Below are 24,523 nucleotides of genomic sequence, written 5' to 3' on the forward strand. Positions count from 1 at the left end.
ACACAGTTCCCAGAGCTTTAGAATAACTCATTATGCAAATGAAGATACTGACGACAGACGGTAACATTTCACAGGATGCTATTTCTTATTATATCAGTAAGCACCAAGTTAAGTGCCAAGACAGCCCCATTGTCCCATGATTTATCACGTAAAATTTAGAACTTGAATGCACAACGAAAGTCCACAAAGTTTGCATTTAAACACAAGAAGACAGTTTCAAAAATGGCTCTTAAAATACCTTTACATTTCAAATGGGCTTTCCTCCCCTCCTCCAAGAGGACCGCTTTAGCTTTAGGGTGGACTAGACCTAGATATAAGAAAGATCTTTCAGAAGGAGGACTTGCACATCCTCCGGGAATCCTCTGCAATCTGCTGGTTTTGGCCGACCGCCGCAGCCCCCTCGGGAGCGTGGTGCCCTGTCCCACCAGCCAGGTAAGCTGCAGGGGAGCTGGGTGGAGGAGGAAAGTAAGCCCATGTCTTCCAGCTGCTGCTCAGCACCTCACCTGATGTGATCTTTAAAATGGGCCACCCCGCACCAAGCCTCAACTTCGGAGGCACTTACGGCCCCGCAGAGCTGCTGGCTGTCATCGGCTGGGCTGCCCGTGCCACCGGCTGCTCTGGCCTGCACGGAGATACCAGGAACGCCATGGGGACACCAAGGCGGCCGGAGACCCAGGGCTGCCGTCCCCCTCTTGCTCCCTACGTAACCCCCAGGATGGGCAGCATGGATTTGGCTCCACTCGCCCGGTGCCACGGAGGGAGTCGCCCCTCTTGCAGCAATAGTCAGGCAGCGAACGGGCTAAGCCAGCTTTGCAGCTATTTTGGCAGAAATCAGCCAGAATAAGAGTGAGGAATTGGTCCAAAAAAAGCAAGGCAGCGGAGAAGAGGACCCCAGACCTTCTGATTCAGAATGGAATTACGGAATATCCAAGCCTCAAAGACCATGCGGTAACATGCTCCTTGGCAAAGTCCCAGGCTGCAGAAGCAATCCCACCACGGAACAGAGTCACCGCTTCCCTTCAGTAACTTCTTCCTTGAAGCCGATAGTGTCAAACCTTGTCATCTGTATCCTCACCTGATTTCAAGCAATCAGATTTGAATGCTAATGGCCATAAAACAAATTATAATTTATTTCTGGCTTTCTCAGCTTTCAGGAACACCACCGACAGCCGCTTCAGTTGTCAGTGCGGGCTCATGCCATGCTCTGCCGCTTGTTTCCATTTATTCTCAAGTACAACTGAAAGGTTGCTTTCTCTAGCATGTGGATACCCCTCTCAGAGTGGGTTGGGATGTTCTTAATATGGTACTTTCATCAGTAATCAGTTGGAAGAACTCAATTTTAGAAACAGAATTTGTGTGCAAAGCGTGCAACAAGAAATACAGTTTACATTTGGTCATAGTGTCCTATCTTAGTTATGCTACCATGACTCACACCGATTAGTATACTTACACACACACACGCACACGCACACATGTACACACACATAGATATTTATTTATATACACGCTCACACAGTTAAGAAAATGTCTGACAATATTTCCTCCTCTTTTAGTGAAGACAGGAGTCTGGCATCTCAGGCTCTGGATCTGCTTAAACCTGGGATACGGGAATGCGACACACTTCAAGTATACATCGACGGCACAGTGATAACATCGCACATTGAGTCTGACACATGCTGTCTTCAGTGGTCCAGCACCAGCACGTGGCTTAAAACCAGATGCCCATTAAAGGAGCCAATATCCGGGACCTTCGCTTTTCAGTGTTCATATTCACACAAAGCCCAAGAGCGGGGCGATAGTCTTTACAACCACAAGTGTCCTTCCGTATAAACGCAGTGGTATTTAAAAGTCTGAACCAGTGCATTCCTCTCTTACATTCCTCCTCTTATTCCTTTGTTGCTGTTACTCTCGTATGCATGTCAAAGTAAAAGGTAGTGGGGAAATAATTTTAGTAGAAGAACACAAAGCCTCTCCCCTAAGTCCACAGAAGACCACTAAAAGTGTAAAATTTCCAAAATAGCTCATAGGAATTCTTCAAATACAGTAAGTGTTTTCAATGGGGTTTACATATCACGTTTCACATTATTTCCACGGAAGTCTACCTTATCACTTTGTTTAATCAGACAAATATCAATAACACATAATAAAACAGCATACAATTCACAGGACACGACACATTTTACAAAACCTCTAAAACTCAGCACTGCCGCTTTTGGAAAAAATCAAAAAACTCCTATTACTTACAGACATGAAATACACTTCACATTGAAATGAACAGCATGATTACAAGTTTCTTTTTTTCTTATTTGATGGTACTGGTTTAGGATGCGTTAGTTTTCAATTAGGTTTCACAATTTTTTTTCACACCCCCAAAAGGAACCATTGCTAACCTGGTATTTATTTTCTCTGTGTTCTTTCAGGAAATTTACTATTATTCAGTAAACACTTTTTGAGAAAAAAAAAATTGAAAATTTAGCTTGAATCCCTAATTGTAAAACCTGAAGAACTGGCTGATGGTAATGCTCTTAACACAATCATCACTCAGCTTACAATGACAAACCAAAAAAATATTACAGGAGGGTACAAACACGTTAAGCCACGGGTTTGGTTTTCTCTGTTGTGGATTTTTGTTTTTTTTTTTTTAAACTAACTCCTTTTCTCACAATGCGGAGAAGTCTCTGACTTACAATGCTTCAGCAGTTGTGTCTGTGGAGACAGACATGGTAACTTTGGCAATCTTAACTGTGCTCTTAATGCAGCTCTCGGCAGCCCTGTGCACGTTGCCTGCGTTGTTGGCGTGTTTGTGCTGGCAGTCAGACTCCATGCTGTTATCGAGGGGCTGCGCGGTTCCTTCGCAGGTGGGGAACATGCTGCGGAAGGCATGTCGCAAGTCCTTGCTCCTCAGAGCGTAGATGATGGGATTCACTGTTGAATTCAGCAAACAGAGCATGCTACAGAAGGCAAAGACAGTCTTGATGAGCTTGTTCATTTTCCCAAAGACATCGTACACCATGATGGCAAGGAGAGGGCCCCAGCATATGATTAAAACGACTAGGATAAGGACCAAGGTTTTGGCTAACCTGATGTCCATACGAGTTTGATCAGGCCTAGTGATCTGTACCTTACCGTCCTCTGTAGACTGAATGATTATGCTTTTCTGCGTGCCCCGCTGAATCATGCGAACAGCGTGGCTGTGAGCCTTCCACAGTATGTACATGTAGGCATAGACAATGAACAGCAAGAGGACGCTGGTGACCCCGATCCAGAACATCAGGTACGTCTCGTCGATGAGAGGGAATATGTCCGAACAAACAGAATTGAGCTTTTTGCAGTTCCAGCCGAGCAGAGGCAGAACGGCTATTACAATAGCGATGGTCCACATCACACAAAACGCTACAACAGCCTTTGGTCGGGTAACAATCCTTTTGTAAGCTAGCGGCCTGTGTATAGATATGTACCGGTCTATTGCCGTGAGGAAAAGGCTACCTACAGAGGCGGTGAAGGAGGCTGTAACTCCACCCAGTTTGAACAAGAAGACGTTGGGGCTGTCCTTCCGGTGGAAAACATGGAAATCCACAAAACTGTAGACAAAAATCACGCTGCCCAGGAGGTCGGCCACAGCCAGGCTGCCGATGAAATGGTAGGAGGGTCTACACCGGAGGCTTCGGGAGTGGAGGATGACACACAGGACAAGGAGGTTCTCTAGCACTGTGAAGGTGCCCAGGGTGAGTGACAGCACGGCGATGGCCAGCTGCTGGCTGGGGTTCAGGATCATAAAGCACTCCATATCCATGAAGTTCTCCCCACACTGTATGTTCTCCTCATTATCCTTAAACGTGGACAGGGACTTGTTGTAAAACTCTGTGATGTTGACCTGATCCGAGGGAATAATGCTCAACAGGGGATCATCTCCTGCAGTCATTTTTTCTTGGAAAGGATCACCCCTGAAGGAAGACAGAGGGAACTTCTGGGGGTAGTATCCCAGCTTGGATGCCATGTCGCCTTTCATGTCTTCGTACTGGATATCGTTGGAGCCCACGTAAAGGAGATCTGTCGTGATTGTTCGGAAAGTTGTATCTGCGAGGCCATCTAGGATTGACTTCATAACCCCAGTCTGGTTGGTTTCAGAGAGACTTGGGGGAGGAAAAAATGCATCGGAGGAAACCCTAGAAGGGGAAAAGATCAGACGTCATTAAGATAAACAGGGAAACAAACTCCACAAACAGCCAAACTGTCCCCAACATTGACCCTTCTCTTGCATTCAGTGCAGGTCTAGCCTTTGCCACCTGCAGGAATCAGGGTGAGTCAAGCACTTAGAAAGAAATCATCTGGATTTCACTAAAACTGAATTGCGCTAAGAAGTGACGTGAAAAATGGAGGCACAGGGAACTGAGTATTCCACAGGAAAGTAATTTTCATTTCTCATCAAAACCTTCCAACCTGCTCCACCAGAAACATATTTTTTGCTAGACCTGAACTTGGCTCCTGATTGCAAAGTACCTTGCAGACCAATATTCCTTGGGCTTGCTTCATTTAGATAATACCAAGTGCCACTGCAGGAGAAGCATTAAATTGAATCATCACCTTCACTGCCTTTCTTTCAAAAGGCAGCAAGGGTTTTGAAAGCCTGACAACAGAGAGGGAACAGGGAAAGAGCCGTGCACTCTGAAGTTTCACCCAGTATGCCTGTATACCCATCATTACCCTGTTACAGCAATCTGAGGCCTACTAACATCCTGAATTTGTTATTGCAAATTTATTAGCAAGGTATTTAATCTACAAATATAGCTTCATAACTCTAGCCCTTCCTTCTGTTAGGCGAACTAAGGGAACTGGGATGTTTGGGCTACATGGGGGAGGTGGGCTGTCACCCAGCCCTGTCCACAGCTTTGGGAAAAGTGACCTGCATCACCGAGTGAGTGAGTGCATCACAAACCTCCATCAGGGCAGTCCATGTTCGCCTAGAAAAACACAGCATCAAGTTTGGGTCAGAGTACAAATGGCTTAAACCCCAGGCAAAAGGGACCAGGAGCCACTGCTCCTGTGAGAGGCACAGAAATGTAACTCGTCCCACTGGGGACACCCTCAAACAAATTCTGTCCCTTCAGAAACGGGGACCGCAGCAGAAGGTCCCCAGGTAGCCAGTGGCCTCCGACTCCCGTTAGCCCAGCCTTTGCTCACGGATGGTGAATAATTGCAGGGTGCAACTCCTGGCCTGGGTACCCTTGGGAGGGCACCCTCATCAGCATCTGAGCATCTTACATGCATCAACATGTAAGACAGGTCTGTCTTACAGCTCTTCTTATGCTGTGCTCCTTTATATGACTTTGCCCATAAAACATGCCTTGAACGTGCATTGAACATCTGCTTTAGGGGCCCCTTCCACCAGCAGAGTGACTGAGAGTGGTCTGAATGTAAATAAGAGCCAGAATCATTGCTTCGGTGTGCTACAGCTATTCCACATCTGCTACGGGACACCTCGACGATTTCATCAGCAACAGGAGCAAAATCAAGCTTCCTCACGCTTTTAGAATGGATGAAATTGTTTGTGACACTCAAGAAATCCCAGATGCCATACATATGCTTGTACTGACTTAACCTGTTCACTTTACACAACCGACAATAAACGGCCAGAAAAGCCACAAGAGATTATCTGCCAAAACCCAGAGTACTGATCACCTCAACTCCTGAAGAGGAGACTCGCACGGTAGGTACCACAGCTCGGTTTTCCCATGAAAACTAAAAGAAAGAAGAAAAGGATTCCTCTCTACAACAATACCAATACTTCAAACCAGAAGAAATCATGAGCATTTCCAAAAGAAGCAGAGATCATTTGGCTGATGAGATATTTATACTCATATATATATATATATGCACTTACACAAGAATTTTCCCATAGTCTAAAGTTTTGCATTTGAGTCAGCAGGCCCGCACCTCGAGTGTTAAAGGGAATATATGTACCTAGACCTCCGAAGACACTGCAACTCCAGTGCTGCAAACAAGGATGAGTACAAACAACCCTTACTGGGACGGTCTAACACACAATACACACTGACTGCATCTGCTTTTGCAGACATCATTTGCTCAGCAAGTAACAACATAATCATTAGACAGACAGACAATATTAAAGAATTTAATTTTGATGGTGTGAGCAGCGAGGGAGGTAAATGCCGCTGATGCACACATTACAAATGAACAGCAATAATCTAATATGTAAGGTACTTTTCTTCCAGAAGGTACTTTACAGCTGTTTCTAGTAGAACTTGCAGATGTTACATGTTGCAAAAATGACCCTGCTGACAACTGACAAATCTGCTTTGGGTGAAGTCTGGCAACTTTAAACTTGGCATTATAAAACCAGTTTAAAGCCAGGAGTGAAGAATGTGTTATTAATTTGAAAACTACCCAAAAAATATTAAATAAATCAAGTAGCTCTCTAAACATGTGAAGATGGCTGTGGTATTCTCTGCTATTCCAGCTTATTTCTGACAGAAGACAAGACAACCATTTTAATGAGTAAAGCCACAGCCCCATGTCGAGAAGATCATGTTTGAGTAAAGCTTCAAAAACTGTATGCAACTGCGCACTTCTGCTAGACAGACAAACAAATTGTTGCGAGGTAGCTGGTCCCTGCTGGAGTCATGTTAAGTACAGACTTCCTCAGAATAAGGTGCAAGCCGCCACACAACCCCTACCTTTGTCTGAAACACAAACGAAAGAACACGAATTCCTGCGTGCTCTTTCGAAGGTGGCAGCGAGTTATGTGACAATATCACTATGCATGCATATGCTATGCTAACAACACGGTTAATGGGATCAGGAGAGGCAAGTCTTACTCTGAATTTCAATGGTTTTTTTCCCTCTGTATTTTTACATTGAGATTATTACAGTAATTTCCACCTTATTGTCTCTGCAAAGAGAGTTTTCTTTGAGAGTACTTGGGAGTTCATTAGTGGTGTAGTTTAGACTTTGGGGGATGCAGCTGACATTAATTTTGGTTTTGTTTGCTGCTGGGAATATCATAATTGGAAATTTCTAGCAGTATGTGTGCATGCACCTATTCAAGTAGCAGTTGATTTTTATTAAAGTTGCAGTAAAACAGACATTCGCCTGATCTGGAATTGCACTTTACTGGAATTTCGTTTATTTTAATTTACATACTAGCTTGTCCCGGTACAAGCTACAATACTGAAATTCACTGAAGCGATCAGTGAGGTTTTCCATGGCTGTCTAGTGAAAACAAGACCGGACCTTTGGCACTGCGGTTATCAGGAGAGTCCACGTCACAGTCCGAGGTGTCGTACGACTTGACAGAGACTGAAAAGCCAACGTCAAGACGCAGTGGTCTGGTTCTTGGTCTTTTCCTTTGCTCAGGCACATGTGCCAGTGCCACACAGATTTTGGCTCTGAGCTCTTCTGTCCGAACCTGGAGTGGCGAGCAGGCACTGCCCACAAGAACAGGACAGCCCATGCCATCTGGCCACGCTGCTCTTCGCAGCTGGCTTCAATGCAACCCAAACCCGTACTGCTTGGGACCCGTGACCACCTCTATGCAAAACACCCTGGGAGCCTCTGTGGCTTCTCACCGCCTCCCTAGGGGACATGTCCCCTGCACAGACCTCTCCTCTCTGGACGGGGCTGGGGTGACGGCCATGTGCCACAGCAAGGTCCCCTCACGGGCAGGGCGGCAGCAAGGAAGAGCCTCCCTGCCCGGCCAGAATTCACTTTTCCAACAGAGCCTTTGAGTCTCCAAAGCTCTCAGCTTCATCCCTGCCTTAAATGAGCTCTACTACCTCACTCATTTTAAAACTGCTTTAAAAAGAACTGGAACATTGATTAAAGATGAGGAAGAGCCTGCGCTGATGCCAGCACTCAAAATTCCTGATGTGCTTCCACGACTGCATGCAGCAATTAACAGTAAGTAATGAATTATGATTAAACATAAGGATTAAACAATAGAAAAAAAAAAAAAAATTCAAGCCTGTTTTATCTGGAAGACCGAACCCAGAAATCCCACGGCTGAACACCATTTCAGACTTCTCTCCCATCAACCAGCAGCTGTGGATGGGCGCTGCCAGGCCAGCTGTGCTGCCCCTAGATGGGGCGGTGTTTACAAACACCCCACTTCGCTCTCTGCACAGACCTGGATTTAACTTCTCCAGCCCATCTTCCAGCCTGCTCTACCAGGGTTCAAACGTATGAAGTTAAGTATCAGCTGAAGGTTGAAGACACAACTTTGTAAGGCTTTGCCCTCAAAGCAAAAGCGTTAGTTAAGCACTGAGGGGGCAAGTCTTATTAGTGCCCTCCACCACGTGGTTAGGTATAGCCTTAAAAGAAACTTGGATGCTATCAGAATGTAAAGACCTCTCAGGTGAAAGATGTAATATGTAAAAGGCTGATAACTCATCTTGGACAACAGGGAGGATTACACCCTCCCTGGACCTCTTGTTGGTCCAAAGGACCTGTTCACTCGGGGAGCAAGAATGTGACTTCATTAAAATGCTATTACCTAGCTTCTCCTGCTGTTCTAGGGGAGAAGGATGGCTGGAAAGTTTTTATCATTGTCTAAAAAAAGGGCTGAATTTATTATAATTTTCAAACCAGGATGACTGATAGAGCAATTTTAATAGCCTGAATAGAAACAGTGAATATCTGCATTCTTCCGCAGAAAGGAATTATGAGCAATACAATGATGCTACTGATAACTGCAAAAATGTTGACGTGGCAAGAAAAGGGATCAAAACAAGAAAGGGAAATCCACAACCAAACCTTTCTAGCTTCTATTTTAGAGAACACTTTCATCTCCATGTCTATACATTTCCTCTATGATACTCCAGCTAATTAAAAACAAGTAGGGCGAGTAGGTATAACTGAAACAGTTTTTGAACGCACCAGAATATGTAAATGCATTCTCCTTGCTTACACATTACCAGGTTTGCAAAGTCCTTCAAAGAAGGGCTTTATCTTCTGGTAAGTTTGCACAGTGGCCAGTACATTGGGACTCCTACCAAGCTGGGTCCACAAAGTACTACCACAGGAGAAACAGCAGTAATTTATACTCATCTGCAGTCAGCTGAAAAAGTGTGAGAGAAATTAGATCTACCATAGTAACTGTTGGCCTCCAGGAATTAGAACTGTCCTATAAAATGAAAATTTATATGGCTAATAATTACCTTATCCCATATGGCAACAAACAATACTGCTACGAGGACAGAGCAAGGTTTCTAAGCCCTGGAGAAAGAAATGCGCAGTCTGAGAAATGGCACTCTCAGGCTCCACACCGAGCAAGGAAAAAACATATGTTGACAAGAATGTGAAAGCAATGTTACCTCTATCCTATTTACTGTTTTACTACTCCATCTCCAACACTGTGCTACTCCTAGGCTATAAATGGCAAATGTGCTGTCACTCCTAATTCAGGAAAACTTGCATTCGTTTCAGTGGGAATTTTCTCAGTGCGAAGGATCAGAAAGGAGCACAGACGCTAGAAGAGGAGCAAATGAGGGATGCCATCTTCTAGTTACAGCAAGGCACTATCAGCTATGGGGTAAACTAGGGCATGCAACTAGCGAACCAAATTTTGTTCTTATGTAACATCATGGTATCTTTGTAAAGTTGAAACTTAATTAGCAAGAAATCACAGCTACATGGTTATTTATGTTAATTAACATACCGTTTGCACACGAGCAGGGTAGGGGCTGGATTGTTCTAATCTGGGGGCAAACTTGCCCCTACATGACACCCCCCTGCATCCAGCAGCTGACAATCTGAATGACAAAAACAAAACAAAGGGAAAAACAGAGTGTTAATCAGTGACCAACAACATTTTTAGAAGAAATAACGTTCTTTCCTCCCTGCAAAGTTTTGTTGGTGGGATGTGTGTACCAGTTTCAGCGCAGATGACTTGCAGACAGAGAAAAAGAGGCTATGCCTTACTTCCCAAACAGCCAGAGCATACATGTGTGTCTAAGATCACAGAGGTTCAAAAGCGAGGCCGAAGTCCTGCTCCATTTGGTGCAGGTGAAGGACCTGAACTTTGCTCTCCGGTGAGCCAGGGGAGCGTGCCGGCAGCCTCTCTGTTCTGCTGCCCGTCCCTAAACTGCTTGAGTTGTTCCATGTTGGACCAAGAGTTAAATATGCAGAAATAAAGGCACTAACTGACACTCCAGCAGGCAGGGTGCATGCCTGATAAGATGAGAGGCTTAGCCTCAAGCCTTTTCTCTGAATTAAGCAAACCAAGGATGTGTCTCCCACATCCCACCCAGCCGCAGCGGGAAGAGTGGGAAGTGCTGCCCCACCCGCCTGTGAAAAACCCCCAAAGCTCCCGAGTTCACTTGAAACCCCTCAGCCTGTGAATTCAGCCCCCTACACACACATTCCCTACCAAATCGGAGACAAGATGAGTCACCGAAGTCACAAACCAGCAAGGGGAACGTCAGGGTCACGTTAATGGAAAACTTACAGCTACCCGGTCTGTCCAGCTTCTGGAGAAAGGAGGGGAGGCAGAGGTGGCTACTTTAAAACAATGTGGGATTTTAAGATCTTTCACACTTTACTTTACATATCTTAATTTCAGCTGAAGACAGAGTTTTGAGAGAGGATGAAGAGGCTAGCTGAAGCATGAAAGGCTCAGATGAAAGCGAAAGAGTGAAGCAAGAGTGACCTGGCATTTCCTTAAAAACCAGCTCCAGTTTAGAAACTCATTTCCCAATAAAGTAGAATGAAACAGGTAATACAAAAAATTTGATTCAGTGCTATGGTATTTACATATTAAAGAAAATGGAAAGAGAACTCATTAAGCTGGCCAATTTTGAACTCTCAAACTTTTTCACAAAAGGGGTTTATCTTGGATTTCAATATTCCAATAGAAATTGCTTCATTTCCAGCCTCTTTTCTAGCCATTCTCTGATGCCAAAAGGTGCAGGCGCCTATTACTGCTGAGCAGAATTGACATAAATGTCAAACAGAGACAGAGCAGCCCAGCCAGGTGCAAAAGAGATGGAAGCTGAACACTCAGTCTCCTGGAAATACCCAGAAGACAGCAGCTTAGCACACAACGTAGTTGAAGGGAAACAAGTCATAGGAAAGCGCAGAGCAGGACGTGAAAAACCCAGGCTCCACTGGATTCTACATGCTAAAGGTCCCCAGAAGAGTGCAACATCTGGAGGATGAAAACACAGGAAAAACACATTTATTATGAAGAAAAAAAAAAACCACTCCAAGAAAACAGCTTCCATGTAATGACCAGAGCAGAACAAAAAGGTCAAGAATCTGTTGCAGCAGAAAATACTAGTGAACTTTATTAAAAGAGTAAGGAATAAGTGACACAAGGGTAGCAAAACCACCAGGCTCCAGGGAGAGCTCTCACGAACTACACAGAGTACACGTCTGCCGCCTCCTCCCTCCACAACACGCTGTGGCCATAAGAAGTTTTAATCAAAGACTGTGAGACAGCAAGGAGATGCTGAGAGCAAAGGTAATGCGAGTTAAGGATCGGTGTGAAGGGCGCTGGGAGGAGAGGTAACTACTGTCCTCATGGAGGGAACAGCACGTCTCCAGTTGAGACGGGAGCAAGCCGGGGAAAGGTAAGATGGGAAGACCCAAGCGGAAGGAGCCACTGGGAGACAGGGATGCTGATTTTAGGGCAAGAGAATAACTGCCTTTGTGATTGGCTTGGGGAAAGCAGATCAGGTGAAGGAGAAAACTCACGAGAGAAAACCTCCCTCCTTTTCTGAGCTACACGAACTTCAGAGACGCCTCCATAAGCTGAAGGATACAGCTAGCGGGATTTTCAGATCTCACCGTAAAGAAAGAACAGACCCACTGCTCTGCAGGCACTGACTTGCTCTTTTGAAAGTCCTTTTCTGATCTGTATTCAAACGGCAAAGGAAGACACAAAGGGCTCTGAGAAGGCATCCTTAGTAAGGTCACAGAAAAGGACAGCACTGTGTGCACTGGCACATGGGACCGAGCTGGGGACACGCAGGAGAGATCAGTTAAGTAAATCTGACCAGGGGCACTAGTAAAAATCAAACTGCTTAAGGAAAATTAAGTACAGGATGGACCTCAGAGGTGGAAAGGAAGAGAATGCTCAAATGGAGCCACTGAGTGACCCATGCAGTGGATAAACACACCAAAAGAGGGAATGGGGTTTACAGGTAACGACAGAAAGCGCACGGAAGGTCAGCAACACATTGCAAAGCAACATCCCTTCTGCCTCCATCCTCCAGAGTCTACTTTTCCGGAAAATTGTTATTAGGCCACCAAGTATCGGCAGTGCTCAGAAGCTAGGACAGAAAGGCTTTTGGCAAATGTGATGTCCCACGCCATCAGAGATAGCAAAGGACAAAAATACTCACTCCAATTAAAAAATGTAAAACATTCTTTCATTTCTGGAGCTGTCCGGCCTTTCATAAAATTTAAATAAGCTCAGATAAGTCTCTTCATAGCTACATTCAGAATATAATGATATTCAAATATACTGCCTTCACACACACAAACAACTTGTGAAATTATTTGCCAGCATATTAAGCCACTATACCAGATTGCTTGGCAATGGTGCATGTCTTCGATATATGCAGATGCTTTTCTTTTTTAAAAAAGGGGAGAGAGGGAGAGAAGAGAAGAATTACAGGAGAATCTGATATCCAAGTAGCCAGAACAACAAATAGCAGAGAGGCTCCAACCAATATTACACCAGATCTGGAGAAATAGTTAAAAGATACAGAGGGATGAGTTACGACTTTTTATTTGTGTGTGTTTGAGTGTATATATATATATCTATATATATCTATATCTATGCATAAACTTACAGATAGACATACACAAACACATACATATGCCTGGAGGAACAATTAAAGTCTCACAACCGCTGCAGTAGTGTTCGTCATGTGTAAACTCAAACTTATGGTGTCGGAGAACAAGCAGACAATCTGGAAGTGTAGGTACAAAAAAATATAGGCAAGGTAACTGCTGAATCTCTTTTTGAATTCCCTTACACATAGCCTTCCTGGGGAAAAGCAAGATTCTAAAATGAGTACATCTATCACTGAGATCCTGCAAAAGTTACTTTGCAGGTAATGTACACATAGGTACCTATATACACACTCCAAACTTATGCCACCTAATTTTCCAGGCACACGCAAATCCTGGATTCTAAACAAAGCACTGCATTGTTTAGAACAGAGACAGAACCAACTAAACCCATTGATTTCTGAGAGCACGTTTCACGTATTCACCGCAATGGGAAGGTAGGAGCCCCCCAAGTCCCCAAGCACAAACTCTGAACGGTTTCCTAAAATGCAGACAGATGAAAATTACTCCAGTGAGGGCTCAAAGGGAACTGACAGCATTCCCTGCGGAACTGCTCCTGCTCAGTACTTCATGCTGAGTAAACACACGTTTCTTAAGAACATACAACTACCATAAAAGGGGTTAACACACGATGAGGTATTATTTAATGCCATCTAGCCTCGATCTATGCAAACCAGACAACTGAAACGTATTAAACCACCCAGTTTTACCAACCGTTAGCCAAAGTATAAGGAGTGACATTATACGAACACACACAGTAGTGAAATACCTATTTTATCTGTAATTTGGATGTGGGTAGCTTCATCAAGAAAGGATGTTCCTACTGAAGAGAGGCAGGAGCGAGCTTGGGGTGTGCGTGTGTGCATCATAATAATGCCCCTGCATGAGGCACAAACTGCAGAATAAAATGTACTCCAACCTTATGTTGCAAACCCAATCATTTTTTATGGGCAACAATGGCACCTTCGGGAAAAAGAAAAAAAAAAAGTTCTTTCTAACGAGAAATTGATTTATAAGTCATTAAAACCATTTCAAAAGGACAGGTCGTGGCTGGTTTCAGCCATCATTAACAAAGCCAAGCACTTTCAAAGAGCCCGAGTTCTGGGGGGAAAATGCTTATCCCACCGACAGCGATCGCATGTGCACTTTTTGCAGCAGTACAGTGTCAGCCTAGAAATGGAGACGTAAAGAGCAGTACTGAGAAGACAGGTTGTCACATTTTTAACTTTGCATTAGTAAGAAATGCTGTTGCTGTCTATTCTGGCACATTTGCAAGCTTGCTTTTAAGTATGAGGGGCTGGCATGCATTTCCACTATAGATAGGAAAACAAGAGCAGCCTTGTTATGATTAAAAGGGTCTATTTCCCTCTGCCTTCTGTCTTCTCTGTCCATCTGCACAGCTGCTTTGAACTTGGCCAAATCCCAATGCTAGGGTCGCCCGCAGTACATATTTTAAATCAGCATCAGACTGTGTGAATTTTTTCCTAGAGGAGAGAAAAAACCTCCAAATTCTCACTTAAATGGTTGATGAGTGGTTTTGTAAAACATTCATCATTTTAGTGAATTTACATAGCCTGAACTAATTGGGAAATGGCTGTGAAACATACCTAAAATCATTTACTATTTCAGGAGGAGACTCAGATAAAGCCAATATAGACATCTGCAAAGAAATGAGGAGCAATCATTGAGAAAAAATTAATTCTGTGGATGCGCAGGTAGCCCACTGCATAACTAGAGGTCACAAAGTTTCCATCACAGAAGTTACGGTAATTTCTCTTAAAACGTGCAGAAGCAGAGAAACTAGGTAAAGAAACTAGAGGATGAAACTAGTAGAGAAACTAGACAATACATGAGACCTGCAGAACCACGAATGGCAACGTGTTCGTAACAATCTTGGGCGACTAAATGAATATATGGGTTTGGGTTCTCCCTTGCCTCTTAATCTGCTCACCTGCCTCTACTCTGTAGAAATGAAAGCCATCCCAGCACTCCCTCTCTAGTGTGTAACACTTTCAGCACCAAAATTCCCAGCAGGGTGATGGTCTGCAAGCATTTCGGAATGGCTACATTAAAGGCTGCAAGTCAGAAATTACTTTTTTTTTTTTTAAAAAAAAGTTAATTTAATTTCTAAACTTCTGTTGCCCAATCAGAAACCTGTGAACAGAGAAAGGGAAAGAAAGGCTTGCATTGGCTAAGACCTGCCATTCCTTCAGCAGAGCATGAAAGCCCTTAATGGGGTCCTTTATGCAACTCAGCTAACATAATTCACTGAAGAACAACAGCCAGGATCAAAGGCGCCCACCAGCTCATCCTCCTGATACTATAACCTGCTTTCACCTTCGCCCTGAGTTTTATAGGTATTTTGATTTGATTACTGTGGGTGTCGGCGTTATCGAATGGTCGATGAGGCAAATTCACAGCAAATAGTAGATTTCTTTACCTAGTCAACTTACACCCCCCCTGCTCCCCCCCCCTTTGGCAAAAGATGCCTGCTGGTTCAGTCAAACAATTACTGCTTTTTATCAATTCTGCTTTAAGTGTTTTTAATTCAAATGGTTCTGCCTCTCATTCCAAAGACCAACAGATAATAAAGCAAAGCTGTTCCTGGTAGCTACAAAACTAATTTTAACCTCAAGCAAATCAGGAATTACACATTCATCTTCTAAACTGTTCAAAGATGTTACGTTCGTTTCTTTTACGGCTGATTTAATAAACTCTGCCTGCATAATAAATATTCCTACTACAGTCACAGGGTTTTTTCCTTTCTTGAGAAGGTAAAACCCATGCTGGCAGTTTATATGCGGCGTAATTTGAAAAGAATTAAGCACACCCAAGCAATTTTTGCAATGTTGCACATTTTGTTATTAAATATGGTATTAAGTATCAGTCTCATCCTTTGCATGATCTTGGTACATGTGAACAGCAATGCCACCCCCAGCAGAGAATGCTGTATTCCTTTAAGAAAAGGTGAACAATAACAATGAAAAGAAGATGATACATCTAAGGGGAAAAAAAAACCCCAACAACATTACTACACCTTTAACAGATTAAAAAAGCCACGCTATGTTGTTTTGTTGGTTTGTTTTTTTTTAATAAAAAAAGAACTTGTAGATACTCAAGGAGTATTTTGCTATCTGGCTCTACACTATGCATGTCCCTTTATCTTCTGAAAGAAGAAAACAGATGCCCAAACTGTTAATATGATCATTTGCTGCCATACAGAAAATAACACTGATGATAATTTTAGAGAAAGAAGGAAAACTACGGGCTTCATCTTCTGACACCATTTTACTTAATCAAACTGCAATCACAGTAATGAGCTCTCTGCCACCAAAGGCTTGGTACATACCTCATCCAGGGGTGTTCTCAATGGAGATTTGCAGACGTCTTTGAGACAAAAAGATGCCCATTTAAAATAAGCCCATCTGGTTACTCAGAATTCTTTCTCAACAGCTGAAGATTTCACATGACAAACACCGCGTGAAGTTTAAAAAGCTCACTCTTTTTTGGCTCTTTTCCCCCCAGACCTCCCAATTTCAGACAAAAACAACCCAACCAACCAAAACCCCTCCTGGGATATTCTGAAGATGCTGGATGCCTAAGTGACATCTTTTAACGGCACATCACTGCGCACAAAATCACGATCCGCCTTTAATTTCGGTGCCAGCCTCCGCGGCAGAGTTCGGGGAGGAGAAGAGCCGCGGCAACCCGGGCTGGATGCCACCCGCGGTAAATCACCGCTGGCTTAGGACGGGAGGACGGACCTCCGATGTCAGACAAGGTCCGGTGGGAGCCCGGGAGGCCGCCGGCTCCGCGCACAGAAGAATAGACGCGTGTTAACCACACCGCCGCCGGCCGCCCGCACCTCGCCCGCCGCCGGGCTCCCCTCCGGCCGGGCTGCCCCCGTCCGCCGGCCGGGGCTGCGAGGGCGAGACGGGCACCTCGGGCTACCGGCTGTTCCCCGCTGGCCCCGCCGCACCCTCCGGCTCCCCCCGGCCGCCCGAGGCGGCGGCGCCGGGCCGTGCCCGGGGCAGGGGCGAGAGCCGCGCTCCCCCGGCCCCCTCCGCAGCGCGGGGCGCCGGACCCCGGGAAGGGATGCTGCCGCCTCCCCGCCGTCGGGGCAGCCGGTGTCACCCCCCCGGGTGTCACCCCCCGGATCTCCCCCCACCCCCGCCCCCGCCGCCAACAAACTTTGAGGGGGACGACGGCTACCTGGCCCCCGGCCGCAGGGGCACCCGCCACCTCCGCCCGCCCCGCGCCGTCCTTACCCTCCGCACGGCACCGGCCGCCGTCCCCCGCCTGCTCCGGCCGCGCCGACCCCCGGCAGGGAGCGGGAGCGCCGCCCCGCCCGGGCACCCCGGCACTGGGGAGCGCCGAGGAGGCGGTGCCGGTGAGGGGAAGGAGGAGGTGGGAGACTTCTCCCCCCGGCTGCCTCCCCTTCTTCCCTTCCCTCCCCCCGGCGCCTCCTCTCCGACCACCGCCGCCCTTACTCGCCCGGTTCAGGCGGCGCGCCGGGCTCCGCCGCCCTGCCGCCGCCTCTCCATGTGCCGCCCGCCCCCCCCGGCCGCCGCCCCCGGCCCTCCTCCGCCGCCTCCGCCCGCCGCCTCGGCGTGGGGAGGCAGCGCGGGAGCCGCCGGGCACCCGGCGCGCCTCCGGCACACGCCGCCGCCGCGTCCCCCCCCCGCCTTCCGCCCCTCTCCGGTCCCATTTATGAAGCCCGGCTCCCATCACGTGTCAGTGTGCCTTTTGTCCCGGCCCTGGCAGCGGCGGAGGCGCCCCGCACGCGCGGGCAGCGCCGGGGGAGACGGGCGGCGGCGGCGGCCAAGCTTCGCCCCGGGGGAGGGACACGGGGACAGCGGGTGACACCGCGGGGCGGGCGGCGACGGCGAGCGGGCCCCGACGGCCCCGTGCGGGCCCCGTGCCCCGCGCCCCGGGCCGCCCGCCCGCCGCTGGCCCCGCGCCGGGGCCGCGCGTGATTGATCGCAATTAGCCCCGTCGTGCCGGCGCCCCGCCGGGCGTGGGGGGAGCGGGGCCGGGGGAGGCGGCGCGCGCGGCCTCCAGCCAACGCGGACGGCAGCGCCTCCTCCGGCCCGCGGGGGCGGACGGCGCCTCCCCGCCGGGTGGGCAGCGCTGCCCCGCCGCGGGCTCGGCCCGGCCTCCCGCCCTCGCCGCCCTGCCGGGCTGAGCGGGCGGCCCGCCGGCGCGGCGCGGCGCGGCGCGGGGGAGAGCGGGGCAGGCCCGGCGCTCGGCCCCCGGGCCTCGGGCTTGGCGCACCCGCGGGGCCCCGGCCGGCTGGCGGCCGCTGGGCCTCGGGCCGCGGCCAAGCTCGCAGGGCGGCCCTCGGGGCCGGGGCCCAGCCCCCGCCAGCGGCGCCTGTGGAGCGCCGGCGTGTTGCCGTCGTCTGTTTCCCTTTTCCTCAGTGCCCTGAGCCCTGCCCGGGGTGTTGCGGGGCTTACACGACTGCCATCATGGCAGCCCTCGGAAGCGCCGGGCAACTCCCCGTCTCTGAGGCACGACGTGCCTCCGAAGGCGGACAGGCAATGGGCAAAACCGGAAAGCTGGGCTTTATTCAACAGCCACTTCCTAAAGATGTGATATCCAGCTGGCTTTGCTCCACGTGCTTCTGCCTCTGCAGTGTCATAAATATGTATTTGCCTTCACACGTATTAATACAGAAGCATAATAAATATTTATCATTTAACATAGCGTCTAAAGACATTAACTGGTCCATCTACCACACCCACCCACGGAGGAGGAATATGCCGTATTCCTCATTCCTCAGGGAAAAAGCACTCAACTCTTCAAAAGCGAGGGTTGAAGATTCTGGGTGGCTCTCAGTTTTGGGGTGCCCAACCCGAGACGTGCCTGCCGTCTGGCAGCGAGCCTTCCTCTTGACGGTTTCTGGAGCTGGGCCCCCAAGGCCCGAGGCACCCAGAAACCTCAGGGTGCCACCCGGGGGGAGTGCATCTGCCAAGGAGCACAGCCCATTCTCACAGTCCAGCGTTTGCCTTGCGTCTAGTCCCACGATGAGTCTGCAAGATCGTAATTACTGCCAATTTTTTTCCAATGCTGGCTCTTTCCAATGGCAATGGTCAAATTAACAAGAAAGGAGATCATTTCAAACGGCATTCCTGTGAGAAAAGTGGGGCTAACTCATTTGTGCCCAGCTCGAGTTTCTGATGTTAGTCAGTCTGTTTGGTCATTCAGAAGTGGTGGTGTGTAAAAAGAACTTTATTTAACACTGCAGTAAATCGGAACAGATGTCTCTTTGGCTGTGCATTTCAGAAAGTGTTGACTTCTCGTCCTCAGAGGGCTAAGCCTTTTTGTTAGTTCTTTGAAGGAGTTGGGTACTTTTGCTTTTAATGTGAACCTACCAGGTTCTCTTCCACATTTGTGGAGGGACACATCCCCTTGGCAAAGGCAAGTCACATCCAGTGGACATCGCTGGACTAAAATCAGCCCACAGAGAGAATTTAAGGGCATATGTTAACTGCTCATCCCACCTCCACATCCATGGCTTGCTAAAGATCCCCATCCCGAACTGGGAGTTACTCCAGCCTTGGGGTAATCCTTCTTTCTGTCACTTCTAAACTCGGATGATAGAGGGAAATTGCAGTGCTGAGCATGTAGCCATGCCCACACACCGAGGGTTTTTTTTTTTCCCCCTAAAATCCCCCACAGTTGCTACTGCCAGTTCAGCCCACAAGCGCAGCAGTTCCACAGCAGACGAGACGTACGGGTAGCCAGAGGTGATTCAAGCGCCAGGTTCTGCACCTTCTTCAGCGGTGGGGTGTCCTGTGGTCCCTCATGCCTTGCACACCCCAGCCACTTTTCCAGGATCTTGCTTTTAATTTAGCAGTCTGGCAAAGGGAAGGTTGTTGCGATCTTGTGACACCTGTTCCTAGCAGAGCTAGTTGGAAAACCTCTGAAAGAACAGCTTTCCACTGGAAAACGCAACCCTGTCAAAATCAAACTTGTGTCGGTTGCACTGAAAATGTCATTTAAAAAAGAGTAAGTGGTAGAGGGATGTTCCAACAGTGTGGGAACATCTCGTTTTGACATTTCCAAGCTAAATGTTTCAATTTCTTCCTTCAAAATGAGTCTTGGTTTCAAAATATTTCCTTTTATATTATATATTACAAAATAATACAAAATTTGAAAAGCTGAATTGCATATTTTCGTTGATAGGAAATTAATGTTCTCCACAACTTTCTTGACGTAAAGAATTCTACTGTTATGATTTGGAGCAAAATTTTAAACCCCAAACACCTAGGGAATGTAAAATATCTGAATTTTGTTGGGCTCTCAACTACATGATTGAATTCCTGAACACATTGATGGCCGCCACCTTAAAGTGCATGGTTACAAAATACTCAAAAAAGTGGAGGGCTACTTGCATTCCTGTCTTTACTTGCACTTTAGGCTGTGCTGCGAGTCAACAGAAAACCATTCGATAACAAAGATGGGGTCTGAAGGAAAAAATGGGGGTGGACATAGACCCTTGAGGACTAAGTTCTCACTTTTGATTGCTCCTAGTTAACGTTATTTCAAAGCAGCACATCAGTCACGTATATGCTGGCCACCTCCTGTACTATTGTGTCCTGGTTTCGCCTGGGATAGAGTTAATTTTCTTCCTAGTAGCTGGTACAGTGCTGTGTTCTGGATTTAGGAGGAGAATAGCGTTAACACACTGATGTTTAAGTTGTTGCTAAGCAGTGTTTACACTAAGTCAAGGACTTTTCAGCTTTTCACACCACCCCGCCAGTGAGTAGGCTGGGAGTGCACAAGTAGTCGGAAGGGAGCAGAGCCGGGATAGTTGACCTCAACTGGCCAAAGGGGTATTCCATACCATATAATGTCATGCTCAGTATATAAAGTAGAGGAAATGTCTGCTGGTGACCACTGCTCAGGAACTGGCTGGGCATCAGTCAGTCGTGAGCGATTGCATTGTGCATCAGTTGTTTTGTATATTCTAATTCTATTATAATTATTATTGTTGCTATTATTATTATTATTAATATTTTGCCTTCATTTTCTGTCCTATTGAATTGTCTCTATCCCAACCCACAAATTTTTACTTTTTCTTTCCCAATTCTCTCCACCATCCCTCTGAGAGTGGGAGTGAGCGAGCAGCTGTGTGGTGCTTAGTTGCTGGGTGGGGTTAAACCACGACATATTGCAACTGGAATTTCCTTCAGTTCTTATCTCAGGAAGAAGAGGAAAGAGGGTAACAGATGAAATAATCCAGCTGATCCTATGCTCTTTCTAAATCACAAATTCCACCAATTCTTGCCCTCTCAATAATTTTTTTTCAAATACCTGTATTTCATATTTTTATGAAAAATAAACTGTCTGCCACTTTACGAATGTTGTCTTCCATCCATGAAGCATTTTAGTTATCTGTTTATGTTGATCAGAGGTGTCTAATGGGTGAGTTTGGTGATTTACTTAGCAAAAATCTGCACAACAATCATGTTAGACACTTCAGTTATCTCATAAAGATCGCTTGGTTTCTGGTTTTACAGACCCTGGAGTTCCATGGCTGCTTTCAAGATTTCTTCATCTCTTCTTTTCAAGAGCATTTCCTGATGCTACCTCATCAAACAAGACATAAATGATCTCCCAAGAGGTACTTAGAAGTATGCTGGCTTCTAACACCCTCATCCTGTGTCCTGCCCACAGGCAAATAGGTTTTCACAAGGTTTGCGTGGAAGTTTCTTAAATCATTTTCAAATGACAGACGAGATTTGGTATCATGCCCAGTTCCTAATATAGAAGATTGGCTGCTTGTCCCAAAGGCTCATCTTTATCTGTCCAGTTCAGGAGACTTTGCTGCTAGGATAGCAGCGAGCACTGTAGGTGCGCACAAGCTGTCCCACCAATTCATAGGCATAAAATCTGTGTAAAAAGTTGAAGAGGGTCTTCACCATAAATACAGTTCTGCCCTTCCGTATCTTGAGGGCCATGACAGAAATTCCTTTGGACAGGGAAATCAAAAGATTGAAAAATAAGACCTTAAACGTTGACCATTTCCTCTGCTCGCCTTTTCTTTCTGAACCACAGAGCCTGAGGACCTGACAGGTTCAGGTGCTGCTGCAACACAGACAAGTACTCAAGGCAACATGATTTTTATGATTTTTCAAGCTATCAAACAAGCAAGGTCAGGTTGGGACCCACTAAGTCTTGATTCTGCTCCTCTGTTGCTACATGATCTTGGCCCCCTTTTTTCAGTAGTGTTGAATACCCACAACTTTCACAGAGTTCAGCAAGAGCTCCATGAGCTCAGCACCTCAGGACATCCTGCTGCTTGTCTTTCTGTGCTGGTGCTTCCCAGCTGTAAAATGAGGATAATAGTATCTCCTTTCTTTCATCACTCTCAGGTTTTTCTATTTAAACTGTAAGGCCATGAAGGCAAGGACCATCTCTTACTAGCAGTTTGTGGGCACCTGTCACAACAAAGTCATAATCCTGTCTGAGACCTGCAGGCACTAACACATTGCAAATAAAAACAATAAAAACCCAATCAGGAAGGTTATTGTCCAGGAGTAGCTTTGCTGCCATCCAGCAAATGAAAAAAAACCCAACCCAGGGAATGACAGAACCCATGCAAGTTGGGTGGGTTACCTGGGGGCTTTGCTAATTATCCAGCTCCATATTTAGTCAAACATTGGTCTCCTGTGAAAGGGTTGAGCTGCCAGCAGGCAGCCACTGTTTATGTCACTGGTGAGGCATGGCAGTGTCCTTGTTTCGGGCTGTCCCCGCAGCATGCTTTAACCTTTTTGTTGTTCAGGTGGCATGGTAGTCCTGCTCCTTCCCCAAGCCTGACCATGGCTTTTTGACTCTGCCAGCTGCTGAAAGCAGGAGACAGGCTGCCGGCTTTTGTAATGCAGATGGCCACCAGCTAGGAACCGACCAAGGACCACCAAGTCATCTCACACAGGAAAACAAACAGCTCTCATACAGTAATGACTTTGTGTCACTGCTGCCCCTGAACCAAATTAAAACCAGTGATGCAGGCATTCAAGTCCTCTATCCCATCATTAACTGTCCCCTGAAGCTATCCAGTTCCCCAAATAATACTGTCTTCAGCTTCTTGCTTTGTCCTTTTAAATTGGAGCTGAGCAATGATGAACCAATTTAGCCACTGTTCTATGTAGTTTAGGTTATGAACTCAATGAATTAAGGAGAGACACACATAACACAGTTAAGAATGCATATGTTTTTAAAAAAACCCCTCAGTTTACTCCTGATGGGTGTCAGTAGGCATACCAGACAGAATGCATTTGAGCTTAATCTTCTGCTCTATTGATTTTTTGTAATGTTTTGCCTATTCTGTTGTGGGTGGCACTGCAGGGTACTAACAAGGTTTTTTCTTTTGCTCTGATGGCAGTGATACTGTGCTGTATCACGTTCCCTCCACCAACTCCTGACAAAGATGACAGAAAAGAAGAGCCAGGAGACAGATGAGCACCTGCTATGGAGAAACCTCTGGTTTAAAACAAAGGCTTTCCCAGATTCAGAGAGGGGGAATTGCTTATCTGACATCTCTTGACTGTCACACATTCGCTGATGCCTGGGGAAGGACTCTTAGAAATGTTCCTTTGGGCTGAAGTCCACTGTCCCCTCCTCCTTCCTTTTTCAGTCTCCCTCTGATCCTTAAGTCTTGGCTGTGGCATGCTGGAAAGAAGCTGCTGTGTTCGGTGTGAAGCCACGACACGGTGCTCCCGTTCGGCGCAGCACCTTCTGGCTTCAGCGACTCTAATTGGCTCTGTGCTTTGAACCATTCGGCACCGTGTGCTCTGCTCAGTGTGGCTCGGTATTGACTCATTCTTCATCACAGGTCTCCAGAGCAAATGACAATAATCTCATCAGCTTAAAGATCATGATTTTGGAATCTCTTTTTCTGCAGAGTTTGAATCTGTGGCTGCAGCCGTAGGTAAGGGTTTGTGAGCTGCTCTGTTAGGGGTGGATGCAGCTCCAAGCACCTGCTATGGCATTTTTGCATGTTCCTTCAGAGCTAAAAGCTGGCTGAGGCACATGAGTTTCTTTTCTCTCCACCATCTGAAAATTACAATATGCTGGTCCAGGTGGAAGAAGGAGGTTGTCGGGCAGGAGAGTGAGTGTACTGTGTGAGAGAGGAGGGACCTCTGTGACCTTGGCGATGCTGCTTTTGAACCTTGGTTTTTGTATTTTTCGAACACAAAGGAAAACGCTACTGGTCCTAAGTGATCTTCCAATGCAGAGAAACACCCTCATTAGTTTTTTTTTCACCTTCTCACCTTCTTTCATTAAACCGTAGTCTTTACAGTCCCAGTTGAACAGCAGAGAACATTATGAGCTGACTGAAAGGCATTTTCCTTTGTTAACAAGTTTTTTCATCATCGAGCAATAGAGCAGTAATGAGAACACAGATCATCTTTTCATTATAAATATGCATCGCATAGCGAAGTATGTAAAAAAAAAGTGAGTTCCTAAAATAAATAAATAAACAAAACAACTGTGTGGTGAAGGAAAGGAACTGAGAAAAGCAAGATGACAAAGCTTTTTCCTGATGCTCTCTACCTTTGCTAGTGTACAGAGGCATCCAAGTCAGGAAAGTCTCCAAGTGATGTTGGGTGCTCTGAATGTTACGTTTAAGGGAAACAGGCATAGGATTGTATCTGCAACTTCTGTGCAACACAAATCGATATCATTCATCAGTATGGCAAAA

General features: G+C 46.6%; 1 protein-coding gene across 9 annotated transcripts; it reads right to left on the bottom strand.

Moving 5' to 3' along the window:
- Window positions 1-1,475: 1,475 nt before the first annotated feature.
- CNR1 (cannabinoid receptor 1) lies at window positions 1,476-17,258 on the bottom strand. Of its 9 annotated transcripts, XM_055810739.1 has the most exons (5): window positions 16,163-16,900; window positions 9,674-9,767; window positions 9,174-9,231; window positions 5,680-5,739; window positions 1,476-4,166 (listed from the first exon to the last, which is right to left on the bottom strand). In XM_055810739.1, the coding sequence occupies exon 5, from the start codon at window positions 4,103-4,105 to the stop codon at window positions 2,684-2,686; it is 1,422 nt and encodes a 473-aa protein (XP_055666714.1). In that variant the 5' UTR covers window positions 4,106-4,166; window positions 5,680-5,739; window positions 9,174-9,231; window positions 9,674-9,767; window positions 16,163-16,900; the 3' UTR covers window positions 1,476-2,683. The 9 variants fall into 9 exon arrangements, with proteins under 9 accessions (XP_055666714.1, XP_055666713.1, XP_055666715.1 ...); XM_055810738.1 differs by lacking the exon at window positions 9,174-9,231; XM_055810740.1 differs by lacking the exon at window positions 5,680-5,739.
- Between the last annotated feature and the right edge of the window lie 7,265 nt (window positions 17,259-24,523).

This window comes from Falco peregrinus, chromosome 7 (genome assembly GCF_023634155.1).
Source record: "Falco peregrinus isolate bFalPer1 chromosome 7, bFalPer1.pri, whole genome shotgun sequence".
Taxonomy (NCBI): domain Eukaryota; kingdom Metazoa; phylum Chordata; class Aves; order Falconiformes; family Falconidae; genus Falco; species Falco peregrinus.